The sequence below is a fragment of the Stegodyphus dumicola genome, chromosome 6 (genome assembly GCF_044657685.1).
Source record: "Stegodyphus dumicola isolate Sdum_Otavi_A_Nest chromosome 6, ASM4465768v1".
In the NCBI taxonomy this organism is placed as follows: Eukaryota; Metazoa; Arthropoda; class Arachnida; order Araneae; family Eresidae; genus Stegodyphus; species Stegodyphus dumicola.
The window spans coordinates 29469899-29493226 of NC_140773.1; the positions used below are offsets into that span (position 1 = coordinate 29469899).

At 32.4% G+C, this 23328-nt stretch overlaps 1 protein-coding gene across 1 annotated transcript in view; it reads left to right on the forward strand.

Annotated features, from left to right (window-relative positions):
- The window catches only part of LOC118183062 (inactive dipeptidyl peptidase 10-like), a 484033-nt gene that overhangs the window by 378524 nt on the left and 82181 nt on the right, over positions 1 to 23328 (forward strand). Inside the window, exons 6-9 of the mRNA XM_085819647.1 lie at positions 5725 to 5777; positions 9639 to 9720; positions 16853 to 16973; positions 19879 to 20048. Of these exons, the coding sequence (XP_085675773.1) occupies positions 5725 to 5777; positions 9639 to 9720; positions 16853 to 16973; positions 19879 to 20048 (426 nt within the window). The remainder of the gene's footprint in view (positions 1 to 5724; positions 5778 to 9638; positions 9721 to 16852; positions 16974 to 19878; positions 20049 to 23328) is intronic.

Below are 23328 nucleotides of genomic sequence, written 5' to 3' on the forward strand. Positions count from 1 at the left end.
AGACATTAAGTTAATTAGAAAAGCCGGAGAGATTAAAAATGAGCAACCTCTGGAATACCGGCCTAGCGTGCAGAACCACTACACCACGAAGGCACGCTAGCAAAGGCGGGAGAAATACCTTATAGTATGATTTCAGATTATGTCGATGGAACTGTCTTGCAATTAATTTCCAAAAAATTGCAAGAAATTAAAATAAAAAAATGCGATATTTATGCCATTTCACAAATAAGTTCCCATGAGAAAAAGCTGAACTAAGGCACGATTCTCTCGATAACTACTGAAGAGGTTTCAATACATTTTAAAAATCATTTTGGCAATAGTTGAAAAATTAGACTGATAGCTCAGAAAAAATAAATAAAAATTATAAACTTTAAAAAATTAGAAAGTTTCAGTACATTTTTCTTTAATACTTCTTACTACCTGTTACAACAAGTTTGATTGTTATGGCATTTTGAATTACAAAATAATAACTGATTTGAACAATTACATCTTCTTAGTAGACGTCTTTGAACAACTGCATTTCCTAAAGTCTTTGTCCCCCAGCTAAAGAAATTATTTTTACTATTACACATATATTTATTTCTTCTGTACCAACTTCTTCGATTTAAAAAAAAAAATCTTAAAAAGGTAAACTGGTTTCTTGTGTACAGAGATTTCAATTTAACAAGCTCAGTACCAAGAACATAAAACTCGTCTTCTTTAATATCTGTAATAACGGCTATTATTGATTTCGGATCCATTTTCAATCTATCAATATCAGGTACTTTCATTTTAACATTTTTTGCGAAGGTAGGTTTCAGAAAGTTTTTATTAGACGTAGTCTTCATCTTTGCTTGCTTCTCAAGTCCTTCTTTAGATGTCTTTCGAAACACTTTCACATTTTGAACTTTGTTGATAATCACACCCATTGTGTCAGAGCATATATCTGATTACTTTTTTTTCAATTTGAACTTCAGTATCTACTTCAATCGTTAAACCTGATTTCTTTATCACATGTATTATTATTATTATTCTTATTATTATCTTGCGATTCTAAATCGATTGTTCATTCTAGATGTGTGCCTTTATCTTCTGTATTAACCATTGCATTCGTTATTAATTCTTATAATTTTTTACAAGTCCTAATCAAATTACGTGGCAAAGCTGAGTAGCCAAGTCCTAACTTCATAGAACAACCAAACATAGTTTTGTAAGGTGAACATTGATTCCATTGTGATATGCTTTGAATTTTATTGCTTGAACAACCTTTAAACCTTACGACCACTTTTTTGTCTTATTTCCCCCCATCCATGTTGCCAACATGTAACTGTCCGTCCCTTCATAGGAGGCGATGTTGGCCCACCTATTAGGTGCCTCCATAATAAAGAGACTACCACGTCTGGTCTTGTATAGGTTAAGGGACTGGGTTACACAGTAACTGTTCATAATCTGCCATTGGAAAAAACAAAATGTTGCCAACATGTTCTGAACGTCCTCGTTCGCTCGTTCGACTGAACTTTGCGATTGACTGTGCCTCGGTTTACCGTGAAATATCCTTATATCACTCCACACTTCACATAAGCTGTTTATGATTTGTTTGCAATATTCCCTCCCATTGCCGGAAAGGAGAATATACGGTGCTCCAAATGTTGTGAAAATATCCAGAGGGTGATGTGGCATTTCGTCAACTCTTTTAATATGGAAACTTCGGAGTAGAGCGAATTTTGTAAGATGATCGTAATTACACTAAAATGAATTTCATATCGTGATCAGGATTGGACTGCATACCAGTCAGGCCGACTTGGCATCGAGAATTCATTTCGCTATGCACAATTGGTTTGATTACAGTCTCCTATTTCACAGTTAGATTCTACTGTAACATCTTGTACTTGCGATTCAGTTCTTTAACCTGTTGAGGCCGGGGGCTTGGGTAGCAGTAAAAGCTACCAAAGAACGGAGAATCTTGAACCGAATGCTTTCCCCCTTTAAGAAATTACCTCCTATTTGCAACAAAGATTCTTGTGTGTAGTTTAATGGATTCTCATAGGGGTACATCTATGTCGAAAAGGAAAACCTTTGAAAGAGATAAGTGGTTAAAACACCAGGGACGTCAAATTCGACATTTCACCCCACTTTTCGGCCTGGAAAATGGGGGAAAATGACATTGCCACTAAAGTGGACAACCCCGTCTTTTCAGAGAGAGGACTCTATGGCCACTATAATGGCCATTCCGTATTCAAAAGGTTAATCATACGGATATTTCCACCGTGGCCAACTCCGATATGAGCGTCGTGTATGACGTTGAAGACTTCAGCGATTGTAACATAATACAGGATTTCTGCTTTTTCTGCAGATAGTGGTGCTATAAATTTGTCCTCTCTTCCAATATTTAGAATCTCATAGCATTTCAACCTTCTGTAACGAACAAAAAGAAAAACCCAAATATGTTAAAATGGAAACAAACAGCTTCTATTTAAGATCGTAGCCGCCTATAATTGTTCGAATTCGCTCGAATCTAGACTGCAAATGGCGCGAATAAGGAGGACTGAAACAGAAACGTGTCGCCACGAAAATTGCGGGCGCAGGCTTATTCAAGGTCAATTTAATCCCTCTTTTCGGGCTTTTACAGGAAGGCGTTCGTATCTCCTAGGATTTACCGCAAACGCTTGGTAAAAGCCCGAAGTGGCATCTTGTTAAAGCATACTTCTAACATTTAGTAAGCCACTTTGACAAAGCTAGGTTTATCGATAAAACCTACGATTTACCAGACTTCGGGCTTTTACACTAACAGTTATATTTGAAACTTAGCAAAATAATGAATTACGCCAGTTTCTGCACCTTCAGTGTCTTTTTACCGAGTGGGACCAAAAGTAAACTTTCAGTGCTTTGCATTGAAAATTCCGCGGGAAAGAATGTCATCAGGTGGAATTTCTTGTTTTTGTCTAGAAACTATAATTTGAGTTGCAAAACTTGTTTTTAATTGTTGTAATTATATTTGGTATTTCATGTTTTTCCTTATTTCTCAGTTTTTATGAAAGTATTTTGAATTTTTACGTATTTTTGCCTTGTCGCGAAGTGAGAACTAAATTAAATGAATGAGAAACATGTATCCAATTAAATTCGAATAATAAGTTTAAATGAAATGCAGAAAAAATGTGTATAATGTGTGACAAAAAAAAAAAAAAAAAAAAAAAAAAAAAAAAAAAAAAACGAGCGAGGAAATAAATTTAAAGGAAATGCTGGAATGCAACAAAAAATGTGTACAAGGTATGATACAAAAAAAGAGAAAGAAATAAAAGTTAATTTTAATCTTAATTTAGGTTAATAAAAAGGCATGATAGGCCTTTTCAGTTTGACGAAAAAGCCTTAATCTATAGTTTAAGATTTCTTCAGATAAGAAAATTTTAACAAATACGCTGTTAAAGAATACAATTTAAGGGTAAAAATTTTTAATTTAATTTAGATTCAAATTAAAAACCTAAATTATTTTAAAACCTTAGTTCCCCTTTGTTCACCGAGGATAATTTCGTATGCATACAAAACTGTATCAGTTTATTCATATTGTTAAGTTCTATGGGTTCGTGGATCTGGAGTGATTGATGACAACATGTGATGAAAAATCAAAACAAAATTTATTGGTCAGTATTACACAGAGCAGCTCCAAAGACGCGTTAACACTTGTTGATAAACTACGACAAACACGCGGAAACAATCAGCAACACAGCCTTCAGACTATCAGGATATAACGGTCAAAACAGCTTCACGGCAAAGCGCTAGAGTATAGCTCCCGACTTAGTCGATCGTTCTGAACTCAAGATATTACAACTGAACTCAATGACAACGAGATACACTGCTACTCCGCGTCCAGACAGCGTTTATACAGCTTTTGAACTGTCTTCGAGAACATTCTGGGTAAAACCTGTAAGAAGTATTTAAACTTCTTGGAAACAAATGGGCGATTTACCACCAAATCTGGCAAAACTGCCTTTCCTTGCCCATTTTCTGAAAACCCAAAACCCGCTTTGCGGGGAAGCTGTCCTACCGTAGCTGGGCTTTTCGCGACAACATTAAGAATTTTTCACGTTATTTATACCTTTAAATAGAATACAGTAATATAAAATTAATAATAGTTTCTACTTTTAAATGATACAAAATTTCAAAAAGCAATTTTATGGTGGAAGAAAAATTTTCATGTATTGATGTTAGAAGCATATTTTTTTTTTAACAACTGATTGTTCTTTTACATGAATTTATTATATAGATAGTATTTAAATATGTATATTTTGTAATATATGCATACAACATACTTTATGCATACACATACATTTATGTACAAATATATATAAACTAATAAGTTATAAAACATTTTATTTACCATCTCCAAGTAACAGAAATTGAATTAGAAACATCAATTATTAAAAGAAAAAAATATCAGCATTTTAATTAGTATTTTAAATTTGTATTTTCTAAGTAACTATTGCTTTAACCCTCTGGCTGCTTATCCCGCGATTTCCACGGACAACTCAAATGTGGCAAAATCTGCTCATCCCGCGATTTCCGCAGGCATGTGTTTTTCTTCCTTTATTGATGAGCGCATCCTGTTTTTTTCCCATTTGACCGCTGAAATAAATTATGTACAGTATTAGACGTTTAGTTTACGTTTTGGACAACAAATATCGTTAGTTGTCCGCTAAATTGGGGCGTTTGAAGGCACATGGTATTACAGCTCAAACACGACATTTTGCCGCTTTTTTCTTACAGAAATGGCCGCTTGAAAACATTCAGCGATTATCTTGATTATTTAATTAAATTATTGAATTATTAATTAGATTAATAATTAAATTGATTATTAATTAGATTTATTGAATCTCGTGCAAAAACTGTGAAGTTAGACTTTGCCTTGAATCCCGTTTAGAACTCTATCATACTAAACTGCATTTTTAATGTATTTTTCCCTCAGTGCTTTATATTTTCTTAAATTTTATAATTCTACCTTTTATATTATGCAATAAATAGAAATTAACTGTAATTCGACTGAAATTTATTTAAAAAAAATTTTTTTGGTGATAACATTTAAAAATTGGTATTTCTGGCAACTTAGCTTCTCATGATAAAAATCTATATAAAAAATATTTTCTAGAAAGAAAAAATGCATTTTTCAATTCTCCAATATATATAGATTTGAAATTTGCAAAAAAAAAAAAAAAAAAAAATATACAATTTTTTAAGCGATTTCGGTCCACAAATTGAGCAGTCAGAGGGTTAAAAACATAAAAATTTGTATAGGAAAATATTTAATCGAAAAAATAAATAAATAAATAAATAAAAACTGGAAAAGTAGCTATTGTCATTGATAGCAGATTAATTGACTTAAAAGTGGGCAAAAAAACCTATCTATTATAAGTTAACACCAACTAAATTAAGTGAGAGTGTACAAATTACATAACATATTAGCACACTGCAATTGTATTCATGTGAATTGTATTGTGTAAATGCTTGAAAAAGAACCAAAGAATTATAAATTTAAAAAAATATTGCAATTTTCTATTATCTAACTTTATTAAATACTAAAATCTGATAAAATATTTTTCCTATATCTAAGACGTTTTTAGGCTAGGAATACCAAGGAATAAATAATGAATCTGAAATGTATTTAAGATTCTCAGCTACTAAAATTTGTGAAGACTAATAAAATGGATTTGCATTTGTGAGCCATCCTATAGATTTTTTTTCTTTTTTGTGCAGCTCTATAGGTATTCGTTCAAAGCAAAGTACAAGATATATGACATTAAAAATAAGTAAGTACAGACATATATCTTCTCGTTATTAGTATAATTTTATATTTGTTTTGTTTATTTGTAGCCAATATGCATAATTTGTGTTTTTAGTCGTAATTTGCAAGCTGTATATTAAAGGTTTAACAAAAGAATTTATAAAGGTCGATAAGGATTTTATAAGGTGTCCACGGTTAGTTTTTTTTAGGTTTATAACATATTTTTCTATACATTTTTAATGTATCTGAATGCATGCCAGTCATTATTTATAGGTTCTGCATTTTAGAAGTTTAAAAGATTCCTCAGGGGAAAAAATTTTTACTCCACTCTTAATTTTAATTTTTTGACTTGACAGTATCAGATACGAATGCAACGAAAAGCGAAGTAGGTAATTTAATTCTATTATCAAAGCTTTCTGAATGCTTTAAAAACATTTTTCTATATAAGCTCCATTCGGGCATTTCAAAAAAGCAGTTTCATCATAAATTCTGTTGAAAATTTAACACAGCCTATCTTGTCTTCTAAATAGTAGATTCATATTCGCATTCACTCGAAGCTAACAGATTTTTTTTATAATTAAATTCTGGGAAAAGCTTAAAAAAAATTAAGAAATATTTGCTCAATATCTTTTTTAAGAAATGTTTTTTTCTGGGTCATACTTACATTGTTGAATTATGAGTAAATAAAAGCTTGGTACAGGAAACGTAAGAATAAGGAATTATGTAAGTAAATATTTTTTTTTTCTTTTTACTCAAATTTTATTCGTCTTCTAATAATTACTTATTTTAAAAGAAGGCTCCTTAAATTCTTAAAAGATAAATATTTGCGCATAATTTTCCTTGGCTAACTAATAAGAGACACTAATAATAAAACGTTCGATATTTGATAAAAATAAATTAGAAAGTAAGGAGAAAAAGAAAGAATACACCGAGTCTACTAAACTATCTGACTTTTGAAAATAATTAAACTCATTTATCATTGGCTTCTTTTCATACTAAATACTTAGTGTGAATACATGCAGCATCAATTATTTACTTATGTTTTGCTTTGTGAACTTTAGGCTTCTATGTATTGGCTTATGCTCAAGAAGTGCTGAAAGTGATTGAAATTCTGGCGGAATAAAAATGCTTAAACAACGTACTTTAACAAAAAAAAAAAAAAAGCTGTTTTTAAGATAATTTCTTTTTTTACTTTCATTCTTTTTGAGACAAAATAACAATTTTTTCAACACCAGTACAAGCTTCTCAAGAACATTTCATATCAGTATAGGTATGGTTGCGATATATGTAAATATTTAGTATTCTGTTGTACAGTTTGGGGATATTCTAAATTTATTGAGATTTGCTTTATACTATATTTTATTATACCATCTAGAAACACGAACTTAATGTAGCTTGTAGCTCTTAGGTGTTTATTTTTAATGCGTCTGTTTTATTTATTTTTAGAAAAACTATCGAAATTTAAAACAATAATTTTTTTTATGTTATCTGGAACTATGTCGGCCAATTTGGCATGAATGTTAAAATGAGAGAAGTTCCATTGTTTGGCTTTATAATTTGTATTGAGATATAATATATTCTTATACTGCAGTACTCACACTGGTGTGCCATGAGTAGGATATAGGTGTGCCGCAATCAAATACATGTATTTGACATTTTGCAATTTTTTATCATGTATTTAATACACAATGACAATTTTTTTCCTTAATAATGTCTATTTTAAATGTTTTTATATATTTCACTGTTCTGTGGTTGTGTATGTGATTGTAAGTGTGTCAGCATTTGAATTTTTTCGGCAGTTCCTTGATAACTCGGAACTCTTTGGTGTGCCACGAAATTCCAGAAAGATTTTTTGTGCGTCGCAGGTGAGAAAAGGTTGCGTAGCACTGTTATACTGTATACAAGATATGAGGAAAAATAATTTCCAATTAAAACTAAGAATAAGTAAAGCAACATTTGCTCGCAGTAGATTTTCAGGAGACGAACATTTAAGGATTTAGCATTATCGCGCTTTTCAGCTGCAGATAAATTAAAGACAAGTACCACTAACAGAGAGAGACAGACGAATGTTCGAGAATGGCTACCCTAGACGGCGAAACCTACTTTGCTTTGTTTCGGTATTTTCTGTTCCGAAAGGAGGCAAATAATTGTCAGCTCTCATAAATTCCTCAATAACGTTTCTCGTTTATGGTGCCTGTTTTACACTTACTTTTAATTGAACACTAGTGCTTAGTTTTAATTGAACTTGGATAACTGAAAGCACTTCTGATAACTGAAAGCAAAACGAAACCCACGTCAATCCGTGTTGTTTTTCATATATCTAATATTTCTTGTATATTTTTTTTGTATCTTCTCTTATATAACTCTGTACTACAGTTAACTTGACTTCAACGAAAGTAAATAACTGGTAATTGTAGCTTTATTGATAACGCAAACAATACATTTTGTAAAATTCATTTCCCAAAATGTGCGAATTTATGCAAATGTACACACAGGCGGGATGGTTATTAATTAAACGAGTAAAGAATTTGAGCATTAAAATTCCTACAAAAATATCATAATCAAGCTGATTGTTGTTACGTTGAAACTCAGTTCAACTATATGGAAGTGTTACTAGTACAACGAGCACGACGTTTGCTGATTCGTGCATAATTCCTTCACGCATTAATTCTTACGTTTCCTGTTTGCCATAACAGCAACGCTCTGATACAATTGGGCGACGTAATGAAGACAATGCAGTCGATGATATTGTAGAACCATTAGGTTTATTTAGGAAGCAGGAGAGATGAAAAATTAGCAATGCCTTCGCAGGAATCGAACCGCACACTTCTGGAATATGCGCCCAGCGTGCAGACCACTACATCACGAAGGCATGCCAAAAAAGTGGGAGAAATACTTTATCTACCACCCCTTTTAAAGGGTGAATGGGGTTTGTAGGAGACCCAATCGCCAAATTCTGGGTGAGGAGGATCATCATCCACCACTCTTTTTAGTTCGGGCTCCACTTGTAGAGTCAATAGGTTATTTCGAAAGCAGGAGAGATAAAAAATTAGCCTTCGCCGGGAATCGAACCGCGGACCTCTCGAATACGCGCCCAGCGTTCACACCACCACACCACGAAGGCATGCCATGAAGGTGGGAGAAACACCTTTTAATATCATCATGCTTATTTTTTTTTAACATTGCATATGTACATTGCTAACGTATAGGTAGCACAGTTACTCTCTTCTAGTACTTCATTTGTTATGCGTATATTTTTCAAGATTCGTGAAATTTGTTTTGTATGTAAAGAATTTCTCTTTATAAATGCATTGCTTGCGTCGGTTCAGGTCAATATTCCTTACATAAAGATTTGTGGTTCTTTCTTAGCATCCAGCTGCATTTACTGATTGAAACTAATTTTATTAGTGTGCGAACGCATCTTTTATACTACACCCTATCTACAGTCTATTGTGAATGCGTTTTGTGACTAAACAGCGCATAAATGGATTTTCTTAGTTTAACACCTTTGGAACTCAGTAATGTTCTCACGATTCTACGCATAAAAATAATCACCACTTTGTGATATTTTTGCCATTTCATAATTTATATAAATCGAAGCATTTTATCCTCGTACCGAATTGTTCCACCCGGAAGTTATTCTGTAGAAATATCAAAAGTCCATATGTAGCTGCGTAAAAGCGGTAACATCCAAAATTCTTCTGACCTGCCTTCCATATCGAATTTGACCTCTCACTGCTAATATGGCAAAGACTCTTTTTTAAGTTTCCAGGTGTGAAAATTCACAACTTCTTTTTATCTAGGCATCAGAACATAAAAATGGTGTTTTATGTTACGAACGTTTTGTCTTAAAAATAGTTACTTAATCTTTTTTACTTATTTGCAGGAGGATATTTCCTCTATATCCACAAGAAGAGCCAGATGGTTACCTACAATACGCTACGTGGGGTCCCACAGAGAATCAATTAGTAAGTTACCTAATGCAGCTTGTAAAGTATTTAAAAGAAATCTAAGTAAGCAGTCTGCCTGCGTTTCTTGTGTATAATGAATCACAGTGCATAATGAATTATTTAATACTACTTGATAATGGATTTAATATCTGTACTAATTGGAAGAAATGGAATCAAGGTACAAAATGAAAGAATCATTTTTTAATTAAAATCAAGAAAATATCACTTATTCGTAACATTTTGAGGAATTTTGAAATTTCAGGGCCAAACCCGTAACGCTCAGAGGGTTAAATAAAAAATATCTGATGTGTACATCACATGACTTACTTGCACAGGCCGCTATATTATATAATTTTTTGCTGCACTTCATTTAAACTTATTTCCTCGAACTTTATTTTCATTCAATCAGCTTAGCTCTCACTACGCGGGAACCAAAAATACATGCAAACTCAAAATATATTCAGTAAAATGTGTAAAATTTAGAAAGCCCCCAACACCAACTAGAGTTAAAAATATGTTTAAAAAACTAGATTTATTATAATTGCAAATTAAAGTTCCTACGTCAAAACAAACAATTCTATCAGCGGGCAGGTAGACAAAATTTAACGTAAACTTTTGGTCCCACTAGGCAGAAACACACTTCACTTGGTGCAACAAATGACTAGTTCACTGCTCTACTATTACTTTCAAATGGAAACAAATGGTGGCCTTGTTAGGCCTTGGGACAGTTAATTTTTAGATTGTTGATAATTCTACCACTATTGTATGCAGATTAACTACAGGCATAAAACACCTTAAGCGAAACATACATCCAACATAATTCAAACACTTTCAAAGCAAAAAATTCACAGTTTACCATCATGAAGGAATAAAAGCAATGAGTTCACCGAGCCGGGTAACAGGGTGGATATATATATACATATAAATATAAGATATGTATGTTTGGTGGGGCCCATCGCAAAGAAAACGAGATATGCACAACCAGATGTTATAATAGTGCCATATACAAAATTTAAACTTTCAATGGCTATTCGTTTTTGAGTAATGCAGGATTCATACATATGTACGTAGGTAAAAATATCATGAAAGAAGCTCTTCTGAATGCATTTGGAATTCCTTAAACAATCCGTTTTGAAAAAAAAAAAGGAGTCCTTTATTCTGTCCTTACGTACAGATGTCCAAAATTCATTAAAACGCAGAAAAAAAAAATTATCGAAAGATCGAAAGCACTCAAAATGGATATTTTTGTTGAAATATGATACCCGAAATTTTTCCCGATTACAATACTTGCTTTACTTCGTACAAGGGATATAAAACACTTTTCTCATAAAATACGAAATCTAACAATTTATGCGTTCAATCTGTCCTCAGATTTGTCGTTAGGATAATTTTTTACTCATTTGTATACTTCGGGTTAGCATGCAAATTGAAGAGTCAAATGTTTGCTTATGTACGTAACTTGAAATAAAACAGCAGTTTAGAAAAACGTTTCTGATGTTAAGAGATTCAATGATTAGCATTTCTATGCAATTTATTGAGGAAAGCGATAATCAACATACTTTTTCTTTCAAAAAGGAAATCTTATTCACAGAATTTTCTAGAACTCGTGTATTAGGAAACACTGCTACTCAGCTCATTCGTGCATAAATAAAAAATCTGATGTGTACGCCACACGACTTCCTTGTACGGAAAATTAAATTATACGCATTTTTTCTTGCATTTCATTTAAACTTATTGGATTGAATTAAATCTACTTCGCCGACAACGCATAAACCACAATAGAATAAATGCATTCTTTAAATTTCACTCTATTTGTTTACCATAGCGACACTCTGGCGTAGGTTCACTTAACAGTATTATATTTCGTTCATATTATAACTAAGAATACACAAAAGTTATATCATTTAAAGAATTATCTAATCGTTGCCACATGTTCTATTCAAATGCTATAATAAAGCTACGATGTATAAAAGAAATTAAGCAAACAAAACAAAAAAGAACAGTTTTCACATGAATTAATTGAATGAGTATTTTTCATTCAATTAATTCAGTTCTCACTTCGCGACAAGGCAAAAATACATAAAACCTCAAAATATCTGTAATAAAAATTACGAAGTAAATCTTAAACACTTATTTTCTCGAAAAAATTCCAGAAAGGATTGAGCCTGATTTAATTCGCAATAATAAATAAAGGCGTTATCTTTGTTGTTGCGAAGCTAAGTTTCTCTAGATTGGCAACAAATCCACTATCCCGCTGTTTCAAATGTAAAGAAGCAATGGCCGCCATCAAAAATATTATTAGGCTTAGTGGTACTTAAACAACTTTAAAATTGTTGATAATTCTAAAAATATTACGTACAGATTTACTAAAGGCATAAAACCTTAACCGGAAGATAAAAACAACATAATTCAATCATTTCTAAAGCAAAAAATGTACAATTTACAAACATATAAGAGTAATGAAACTGAGGTCGCTGAGCCGAGTAACAGAGTGGATATATATATATATACGCTTGGTGCGGCCGATTGCAACAAAAATACGAGGTGCACATCTACATGTTATAGCAGTCCTATATACAAAATTTCAACGTTCTGAGGCTACTCGTTTTTGAGTTATGCGAGATACGTACGTACAGACGTTCGTACAGACGCCACGAAAAATTCTCTTCAGAATTCATTTTAAAGCAGTTTTATAATTTTTTGTAGGAAAAGAGTACTTTATTCTGTCCTTACGTACAGATATCACAGAATCGTTAAATTGTATTCGATAGCGGTCAAAATGGATATTTTCGTTGAAATATGCTGCCTGAAACTTTTCGCGATTACTATACTTAGTTTTTAGTTCGTACAAGGAAGTAAAAACCTATATGGTTAAGGAAAATTTTGTATAATTTTCTGATTATGATTCTAAAGAAATAGCAGGAGAGAATATTAGTAATATATTTCATGGTAATATTAGAAACGTGTTTTCAAACCTATAAATTACTTAGTGAAAATCTTCCGGTATTCCAAATGCAATAATGTTATAAATTTAAGACAGTCATAAATAATAAAAAGTCATTGAAGGATATTTAAAAAAATAAACTTAAATTATTCTAATTTTTTTACTGTTTGATCCCTTTTAAATGCAAATTGAATTATTACGTCAAAAATCGAAGATCAATTAATGTTTGTTGTACGGAAGTCAAATGTTTTGTACTTTATTTACTATAACGAGTACTAAATTTTCCTAAATACAAGTTTAGGGTAATTAATGATTTGAAAATTTAAATAATTTAAAATATTTTTATTAAGGAGCTCATATGTCTACGACCAATGGCTGCGGAAATGAAGAAACTCTGAAGACTTTTGACGACACGGTCTATAATTAACTGAGTATCAAAAAACACTTAGTAGCATAACGATTGAAAAATATCTGAAATATCCAGATATAAAACAGAAAATGAACACACAGACCACACTTTATACATGATAACTTTTACTGCTAGTCCATTTTTCTTTCAGTTATTAGCTCAAAGGGGCGTAAGCTAAGAAGGGCTATTACTCTTGACGCCGCAATTTGCGTCGAATCACTATAAATCGCTGTATCAGTTTTTAAATAAATCGACACCAAATATTATCGGCCATGCATGCATGTTTTTTGCATTGTAAAAAAAGACAATACCTAGAGCTTTTAAATTTTGAATAACGTAGTCCGCCACACGAATATGGGCACCTAGAGGCGCGAATCTTCAATTTCGAATTTGTTCTATTATCTATTTCATAATTTTTAAGCTTTAACGGATTTTTGATTAAAATACTCAACGATTTCAAAGCGAGCAGTGGCAACACACCGTATGGAATAAAATATTTTTTATCCAGCATGCAAGACTGTCTATCGAAACTTCTAAAGTTATGCTGTTTTTAAATATTTTTAGCCCAAATGCTCTCGAAAAGTGTATGTATGTGTAAATGAAAAAATTTGGGCGTAATATAGAAACTGAAATATTTCCGATTTTTAGTGCAATTATTGTATGTTTTTATCAGTATTATTCTTGCTAACGGTACTACTCACAGAATTAACCTGGAATGCAAAGACATTATGAATCAAAAGGCGATGTATGACAGACTGAGAGAAAACAAAACAGGTAGAAATAATCTAAAATTTTCTCCAAGCCGGAAACTTAAAATATTCATGAATATTTTGAATTTTTCAAATTTAAAATCCCTAGACTCTCGTAAATGAAGAAAGTATTTTACTTATAGGGTTTCACTTGATCTTTTAATTGTATTTTAGTTCTTTTATTCTAACAGATATGAAGCAAATTATTTCTATGTCTGAGGACAACGACAAGTCTTCAGAAGGTTAAATTAAGCCTTTTTTTTTTTTTTTTTTTTTGTAGAACTTAAAACATAACAGCACTTTAATGTGATATATGTCTTGGTGAAGGTAAATAAACAAAAAAGTCGAAATTTAATCTAACGTTGAAACGTAACCAAGTACTACACTGTGAAGCTGAACTAGCCGCTAGAAGCTGCCTTACTAAAATCTACTGGAGCATCAGAAGTAAAGTGCCTGCAGCGAGAGATCGCAAACCCGAATAGTTACAGGTATTAAAGCTGGCAGGAAGCTAACCACGTAGCGCATATACGATGCCAGAAACAGACGTTGTCAAAAATCCGAAAACCTCAATTTAAATCCTCACTATTAATTTGCATTCTTGTGAGGAAAACGAAATGGAGAAATTATAGTAAAGAAAGAAATTTTAAATAACAGTAACTTAGAATACGATTTCCTACATTTTACCCACCAGAATTTACGTACCACCAGGTCTTTGACAAATATGCTAAAATTGTACATTCTAAAACTACAGGAGGAGCCAACTTATATAATCTGAAGTTAAATGTTTAAAAGCATTTTCAGTTTCTACAGAAGTTTGGATTTCGTTAAACAGAACTTCGAGTTATTACTATTTGGTTGAACATCATCGTCTTCCAGATATCTGGAAAGAAAAATAGTTTATAAAGCAAACATTTAACATTTATATTTTCGAACTTGCTACTTACAACTTCATGTAAAGCTTTCTTTGGTTCTGGACAAGGTTTGTTTTCCTGAACTTATAGACAAGATTGTTTAAAACTTCTGATTATTTTTGGAAAATAAATATTTCTTGTTTTAAAGTAACATATTCCATGTAATAAGTGTAGGAAAATATTTTATTTTTATAGATTTATTTAGAAATTTTCTTAAAAAAGAATTATCACACTCTCTGTTATTCAGTTTTTGTATCAAGAGAACCTATTCGACGAAGATATTTATCTTCCAAATTTCCTGAAGTAAATACGGTTTGGTTTGGTTTATTTAATTATGGCAAAGCACACTAGGGCTATCCGCCTAAGAGGAGGGATGCCTTCGTGGAGGACTTTCTAAGGGAAACTGGCTCGTATACACGTTACACATGGGGAAAACCACGACAACGCCCATGCAGCCAGCCCGTTCGCGGGATTCGAACCTCGGACCGAACTACCAGTGTTCAGCGACTTTACCGCTCGGCCGCTGCTGGGCCCTGAAGTAAATACGAGGTGTGACACAAAAGGAAGCGAGACTACGTGTGTAGCTTGAAAACAATGCGGAGTTGGCAACAACTGTTTTGGTGACGTCATGCCACACACCGCCTCTATCCATGCGACCAGCTTCGATTTACCGACCGCTCCAGTGGGGAGTACTTCGTGATTGAGTAAACACGTGCAACTGCATTCTGCCAGAAAATTGCCTAATGTAAAAACCGAAGAGCGAATCAACATCAAGTTTCTTGTAAAACTTGAGAAATCAGCCCCGAAGGAAACATTTCAAATGTTAACCGAGGTTTATGGAGATGAAATTATGTCTCAATCACGTGTGTTTGAATGGCATAAGCAGTTTTCAGGAGAGAATGAACAGCATGGCATATGATGAACGTGGTGGGCGCCCCCTTTGGCGTCCAGCACGTTCATCATTACTGAATGGGTTCCCAGTGGTCAGATTACTCATCAACACTACTACATTGAAGCACTAAAACGACTCGTGAAAAAAAATTAGGAAAAAAAAAAGGCCAGAGTTGTGGAGTGATGGATGGCTGTTGCATCAGGACAATGCATCCGCTCACACGACCTTATCTTTCAAACAGTTTCTGACCAGCAGAAAACTTACTGTGGTGGGGCATCCTCCTTATTCACCTGATTTAGATCCATGCGATGTTTTTATTATCTAAAGCTAAATCTTACTTAACTCTTTCGCATCGAAATCGCTCGTAGCGCCCGTTCATTCAGGCAACGGCAAACCGCCCCAACGCCTCGTTTATTTTCTACCTAGTTCTTTCCCCTCCACGTTAGTGTATGGCTCATTGGTTTCGCGAGTTGTTAAAAGTCATGTCAATCATTCTTTTGAAGCAAATAAAGGAGAAATACGGAAAGCTATTGACGTTCGCAGGTGCAATACGGCACTAAGGTGAAACTGCACACAATGGATGAATGGATGAAACCGCAGAAGGGGAAAGGAAAACTATTCCAAGACAAATTCGTAAACACGGGCGTTTTCGATGTTTGTTGAAAACAGATTTGGTCGTCTCTCGATGCGAAAGAGTTAAAGGGAACCCATTTTGCCTCAGCTGAAGAGGTTTAGACAAAAACGGAAAATTTCTTGAAGGGCCATCCAAAAACCTCCCTCTAGCACTGTTACCAGAAATGGCAGCACCGAATGCAGAATTGTGTTAATGGTGAAGGGAATTAATTTCAAGGTGATAAATTAACGGAGAACTGATTCTGTAAGTACAATGGTTTATTGGAGCAGTCTCGCCTTTATGTGTCACACCTTGTATATGTGTTACAGATGTAAAATACTATTGCATACAGCAAATTTGAGAGATCAATCGATGATTAAGTACTATAACTACGTTATAATGCTGCATTATAACTATTATAAATACGTTATATTCATTATAGATGCTTTATAATGACGCTAATCAGCAAGACAGCATGACGATTTTATAAGAAGGATAATACATCATGATGTATAATTAATAAACTGATTAAAATAGTTTTTAAAGTTGATTTACATTTTTTAACAATTTTTTTCTGGTGACTGATAATGCTGAATGTGTATGCACCTCAATTAATTGTATCTTATTTTTAGGTGTACGTGTACGAAAATAACGTGTACTACGTTCCAGATGTAAATGGAACACATTACCAGCTATCTACATCTGGGGCAAAAGGAGTCATTTCTAATGGTGTACCTGACTGGTTGTATGAAGGTAAGATAATTTATCGGATCATTCTAAAAAATTAATTTTTGACTTTAGAAATAACTCTATTTGCATGGTCTAATGTCTTGAACCATCCATCTAATAACGTTGGTTATGTTGATGTATCCGGCATTTTAATAATTCAAATCTGAATGAGTCGTCAGATTTAATCCTCTACGCTAGAATTATCAAAGCGAGTCAGTCACGACTTTCGAGTTTCATTGCCCGCATCATTTTTGCTTTGCAAATTTTCGACTTCGTGTTTAAATCTTTCTTCTAACAAATTTCATCCAAGACTATTTATTTCATTTATTTATTTTTGCTAAAAGGTATACTTAGAATTACAGTGCGGGTCGTCCTTGAACCAAAGCAGATATATCACACTGTATTCTTGAAATCGTTCAACTTCTCACTGTACCACGACAATATTAAGAAATATAATATTTTATTACCAGTGATATTTCATCAGAAGAGGACAGTATGAAGTAGGAATTGTTTTCAAGTACATCTGAAAGATGGCAGTTTCAAATCCATTGCATGGCTCTTGCACTGTCAAAGCAGAATTCACTGAAGTGTTTACTTCGAATGCCATGATTTAATGAGTTGGTTTTGGTATGCTATAGAGGCGAAATTTTAGAAATAAAATATTACGAAGCTCATTGCTACTCCAGTGAAGTATATTCTGTATGGGACATACCAATAAGAATCGATTTAGGTAGATGTTTTCATTTGAAATTATTGTGAAACTGCTAAACAGGCTTATCTGAAATGAATAATAATTTGTCAGAAGATATTAATTTTTCGAATATAGTTTTGAATTTACTTTTTAAGAAGCGCAGGAACATCATTTTAACAATATAAAAAATACAGAACTTAAATTTTTTTAGCAAGAAATTCTTCACGAATTCTGTATTCAAATGCGATCTAATGTATGTTTTATACAGTCGTTTTTGCTTCGGTAGATTTTAAGGAAACAATGAAACAAACCTTTGGAAAAAGAGACTGCATTCTGAAATTTGCAAAAGAGAGGAGAGAATCATATTTCAAGATAGCTTAAAAGCGCCCTTAAAAATTTGTCCAGAAATTTCAAATAATGGCCGACATTGATAAGTTGCCAAAACCAAAGACGTCAAAATTAAAGTTGCGTGAGAAAAGTGTGTAAATTGCAGTTAAAAAAGTATTATTTAAAATAAAGCGCAGGATTGTGTGGTAGATAAATTAAGGAATTTTATATCTTGAGCAATGGCAACACTTGTGAAGGCAAACAGGGTATACAATTATGCAAGCGTAATGTAATAATACAAAATTTTAGGAAGTCGTTTGTAGCGTAAATAGTTTCGCAATATGTGAACAAAGTTTTTGCAATACTAAGTGATCACTTTGACAGTTCAATCCGAGTCTAACTCTATGATGCTCAGAAATTACATTTTTATGGTAGTTTAATTCTTAAACAAGTTTTAAAGGTTTCTTTAAAAAATTCAACTTCAAAATCTTATTTTCGTATAACATGAAAGGACTTTCTTGCCATATCTTTTTCAAACTACGACGTGAAATGCTGTCTAAACATAGGATTTGTAGAGGAACACTTCGCAAAATTTCGCGTGATTTTCGATTGGCATTACTGATGCAACTTGGACGGTAAAGTGCCGGTTACGTGTGCTAATTAAAGGATTTAACCGAATGATCCGTACATGTCAACATATATTACGATTCACATTTTTCTGTTTGTAGAGTTCCTCACTTCGGAATTCTAAGTTAATGTTGGAAGTGAAGAATCTAAGAAGTGATAAGCGAATAATCGCTTGAGTTCGGTGACGAGAAACAACAAGACAGAAGAGTAACTAACCCTTTATTATTAGAATAATATTTAACAAAACTTTGCCTTGGAGTGTACAAGCAAAGCCCTCACTTGGACTTGAACTTAAAAGACTAAGAATTAAACTAAAACTAAGATTAACTAAAGAAGTATGGTCGAATGTTCAAATCGAGTTGGCCCCTTAACTTATTTGACTACGAATCTTAGCAAGGGCCTGAGTACGGCCGAGCGTAATAACAGCTTTGAGAGAGAGAGTGACCAAAAAGGCAGACGCGCGTAAATCAGACACTCTGATTCTCTCTGACTCAGTAAATAACTTCGTGGTCTAAATACCGCTTCTCCTCATTAAATATTCAGTAAGATTCCAAAACTACGTTCTGGTCGGAAGTAGTAAGTTGAAGTTAAGAATTTGACAGGAAAGGAACTTTAACTTAAAATTTAACTGTTAATAAAATTAACATAATCCTTACATGTTGAGTACCTAAACGTATACCCTAGCGTTCCGTTACAGCAATTTATTTTCATTGTGTCATAGAGACTCATTTTATTATAATTTAGTTCTAATAAAGCGGAATATGTTAATTTTGTTTCAAATTTACAACAGACCACAGTAGAAACTCCATAAGGTCTAATTTTTTTTTAAAATTCTGTTACTTGCTTTTAAGTTTTCCATTAATGGCCTTATCAGATCTACAGACTTGAAAAGCCATTAAGAAACGTTTCCGAGTAATGAGCAATAACGCAATAGTCCGAGTACTTTCTACAAGCATAAAGGAAGAACTCTCAGAAATATATCATACAGAAGCATAAGCTTCCTTTCAATTCTTCGACCTCACGCAAAACAAGACTTCCAGCGCAAATCCCTTCAATTCCTACCGTTCAAACTGAGTTTGGGATAAGCTATTAGATCGGAAGTGTCTGTTATTGCGTTTTGGAAACCGCAGGTACGATAAAGCCACAAATATCTTAATGCTTTTAACAGGCTTTTCTTTTGTTAAGCCTTTTAAGAACTTCGTATAGGAAATTACTAAAAGAATATGAAATTTTCATAACAATATGACGGTTTTGTCTGGGAACAAATTGATCTTTTATTTTCAGAGGAAATTCTGAAGAGTAACAGCGCCATATGGTGGGCTCCTGATGGGACTCTTCTTTGCTATGCAACATTTAATGACACTAAAGTTGGAACATATTATTATAACTGGTTTGGTAGCCAGAACGAAAACCAAAGTGTTCATTCTGAATTGCTGTCTTTACGATATCCTAAGGTAAGCTGCTTGATTTTCAGTAATCTTCTTTCATGTCTGTTAGTTTTGTTACAGAATGTTTACAGATATTTAAAGATGTTTAAAAACAGATGTTTTAAAAACGACTACGTTACTAAATGTATTTTGAACATTTGGTTGTAGATTCAGGGTTCCAGATTAAAAATTTAACAAAAATGGTAAAATTCTGATTCCTTCCGATTCTAGAAGCGTGTGGAACATGGAACTTTTTAATAATATTGCACAAAATTTAAATTTTCTTGCGGGTTGTTTGCGAAGAAAGTTGAAATTACTATGGTATTATTATACGTATTATTTTATAGATAAAAAGAAAAAAATAATGTTTACTATGACAAACGGGTTCTGTAAAAATTGCTAAAGTTCTCTGCATTGAACCTATTTCTCCGGAGGAAATGAGGCCGATTTCTGATTGTACATCAAATGAATTTTTGAAGTATAAAATCTCAAAATTTTGTTCCTTAAAAAAATGCTAACTTAACATCTCAGATTATAAGTTAATATTTCCTTTTAGTATAAAACCATTTTCTAGAAATCTTAATTGGAAACGGATTGTGACTAGTACTATTGCATATAGTTTCCTAGTAATTTTCATTAATGATATATCTAAGTAGTTTTGATCATATGATGAAAACTATGTTTCTTTCCTTGACTAAATTTTTTGCAAAATCATATTTTTTAATTTGGTTTCCTAATTGAATCTATAAATAAAAAAAATATGGAGCATTTTTACTAAAACGTGTTATGTGATTAAAATTGTCGTAAGATGAAGTCCTTTCTTACTTTAATTCTTCTAAACAGGAACCATTTGTTTACGACCAATCACTCAAGAGAGTTTAAAGCTAGGCCAATATCGATCTTGACTTAAATTCCGTGTAAAGCTTCATCGATTTCGTAAGATATTAGTCGTAAATCCATCGTTTACTGAAGAAAGCTAATTTTGTAAATCTAGGAGGAATAAAAACTCTATTTATAGATAGTATTCAGCAAAGGAAGGAGAAGCGAGTGTAGAAAAATATTTCAACAAGAAATGAATGAGAAGCTAAGATTCTTAAATTTTCAAAGCAGCGAGAAGAATTCTATTTCAATTAATGCAGTAACTAGAGAAGGCAAATTTTTCAGTTTCAAAAAGGTTTCAATGAAATCTAACTCAATAACTAAAGAAATGTTGTGGATAATTTCTATATTATAATAAGACTTTGGTTTTACGAAAATTAGCCACAAACAACTCTAGGAAACATATTCGAAGAATTTCTTGAATTGAGTACCATTAAAACTGTTTACATTAAAAAAAAGTTTTTTAATTAATAATTGCACCGCTAAATGATTTTTCTCTAAACGTGTTTATCGCAATTCCTAATTTTGTAAAATATTTTATATCCTTAAAGGGATATATGTCTGATCATACTGAATGTTGAAAAAGGTTTGTAGAAAATTTGTACTAAAGTAAATCCAAAGCAAAATATTTTGCCAGGTTTGAAATTCTATAATCTTACGTTCTGTTACAATTAAATTCAATGTGTATTTAGGCACGCAATTGCTTTTAAAAATTTGTGTATTTAATATGAGTTTGGGTGAAAACATGGTAACTTTTTATAAAGCAAATATAAAAACTCCTAATTTGGAAAAGTCTGTCAAATCTAATTAAAAATGTTCCATTTTTTTATCTTACTATTTTACTTAATAATAACACATTCATATGTTTCACTCAAAATGAAAAAAGCAAAACGACGTTAGGATCAACAAAATAAAACGATTTTTTCTCGTCGAGAATATTAAATAGTTTTGAGAAGAATCCCAAGTCCCTGCACTGTTGTCTAATCTGAATATTGAGATCATAGTCTGTGTTAGCAGTTAAATAATATAATCGTTATTTTAACTTTAAAAAAAATCATAATAATGCATCCTGCTATTATCTACCTCTTCTTGAATTAAAAAAAAAAAAAAATCAGCATACTGATAGTGACGAAAATTCGCTCAGAGGTTTAGGATTTTACTTCAAAAAGCGATAATTTTTGTTGTACTTTGTTAGGAATTAAAAGAAAGAAAAAAAAAAAATGTTACTCATGTTTTCGAAAATTTCCTTGTGTCTCTCCCTTTTTTTAAAATTTATTCTGCCTATAACGGTCAGATTCATAAGAAAGTGTAAAAGATTTTTAGTTTATCAAAATGGAACAAAAGAAGCGGAGTAATTCCTTAAAGCTGTTCTGTTAAATCTGCTAATTTCGATAAATTAAAAAGTCGTAATTTTATATCTCTTTATTCAATAATGTTTCTCTTACTTCCGTCAACAGATGGCGCTTAATGTCTTCTCCCATATTAAACAAATTCTCCAGCTGCAATAAGTTTTGGAATTTGAGAAGGATCGCACATCATCTTTCATTTTTACTTTGTTTCCCAATTGAAAGCAATGTGAATAAAAGATTAAATTTTGAAGGTGATTAAAGAACAGGTGTGCAGCTGAATAATAAAATTTTCATAGCGATTTGAATCTTTCTGAATTATTTTTATTTGTTTCTACATTGAGCATAGATCCAGAATATAATTCATAACGCTAATTTTCAGGAATTGTTTCCTCGATAAAAGCTACTCCTATATTATAGTAACAAGATATATCGACGTTTATTTGACGCCACTTTACAATACTTCTTAGTTTTCAAATAAATGTTGCCTCAGTAGTAATACTTATCATTAAATTAAAATAAATGATTAACGAGCTAAGACATTAGCAGCCATTAAAAGGATCTTTTTGAAGTGTTATCCCATTATACTTGAAATTAAGAAGTATTTATTTTTAAACGTTATGCTGCATTCAAAAAATATTTTTAAGAAACTTGCACATATGTAAGCAATTTTAATGTAAATCGCGCAGTACCTCTTGTGTAATATAATACAAATGGCTAAAAAAATGTGAAGATTTCGGCAGAAAAATAAGGTTTACACGGACAAAATCATTTAACATTGAGGTAAATGGCATTAACGCCAAGTTGGCGATGTTTTGGCAAATAAATTTTGCTGCCAAATTTGGTTTGAAATTGCAAAATTCACCAAACTTGGCAATATTTTGCTCTTTTACCTGTAGAACTGTAACTGGTTCCACCCCTATATGACAGAAACTGTAAGTGCTTTAAGTTTAGTTTTAATATTTATTTATTTTCTCAAAAATGCTAGTTCTTTCAGAAGGGATCACCTTAAGAAGACGGTAATCATCATGACAGGGGTTTATTTATTTTGAATACGAGAATTAACGAATAAAATACTGCAT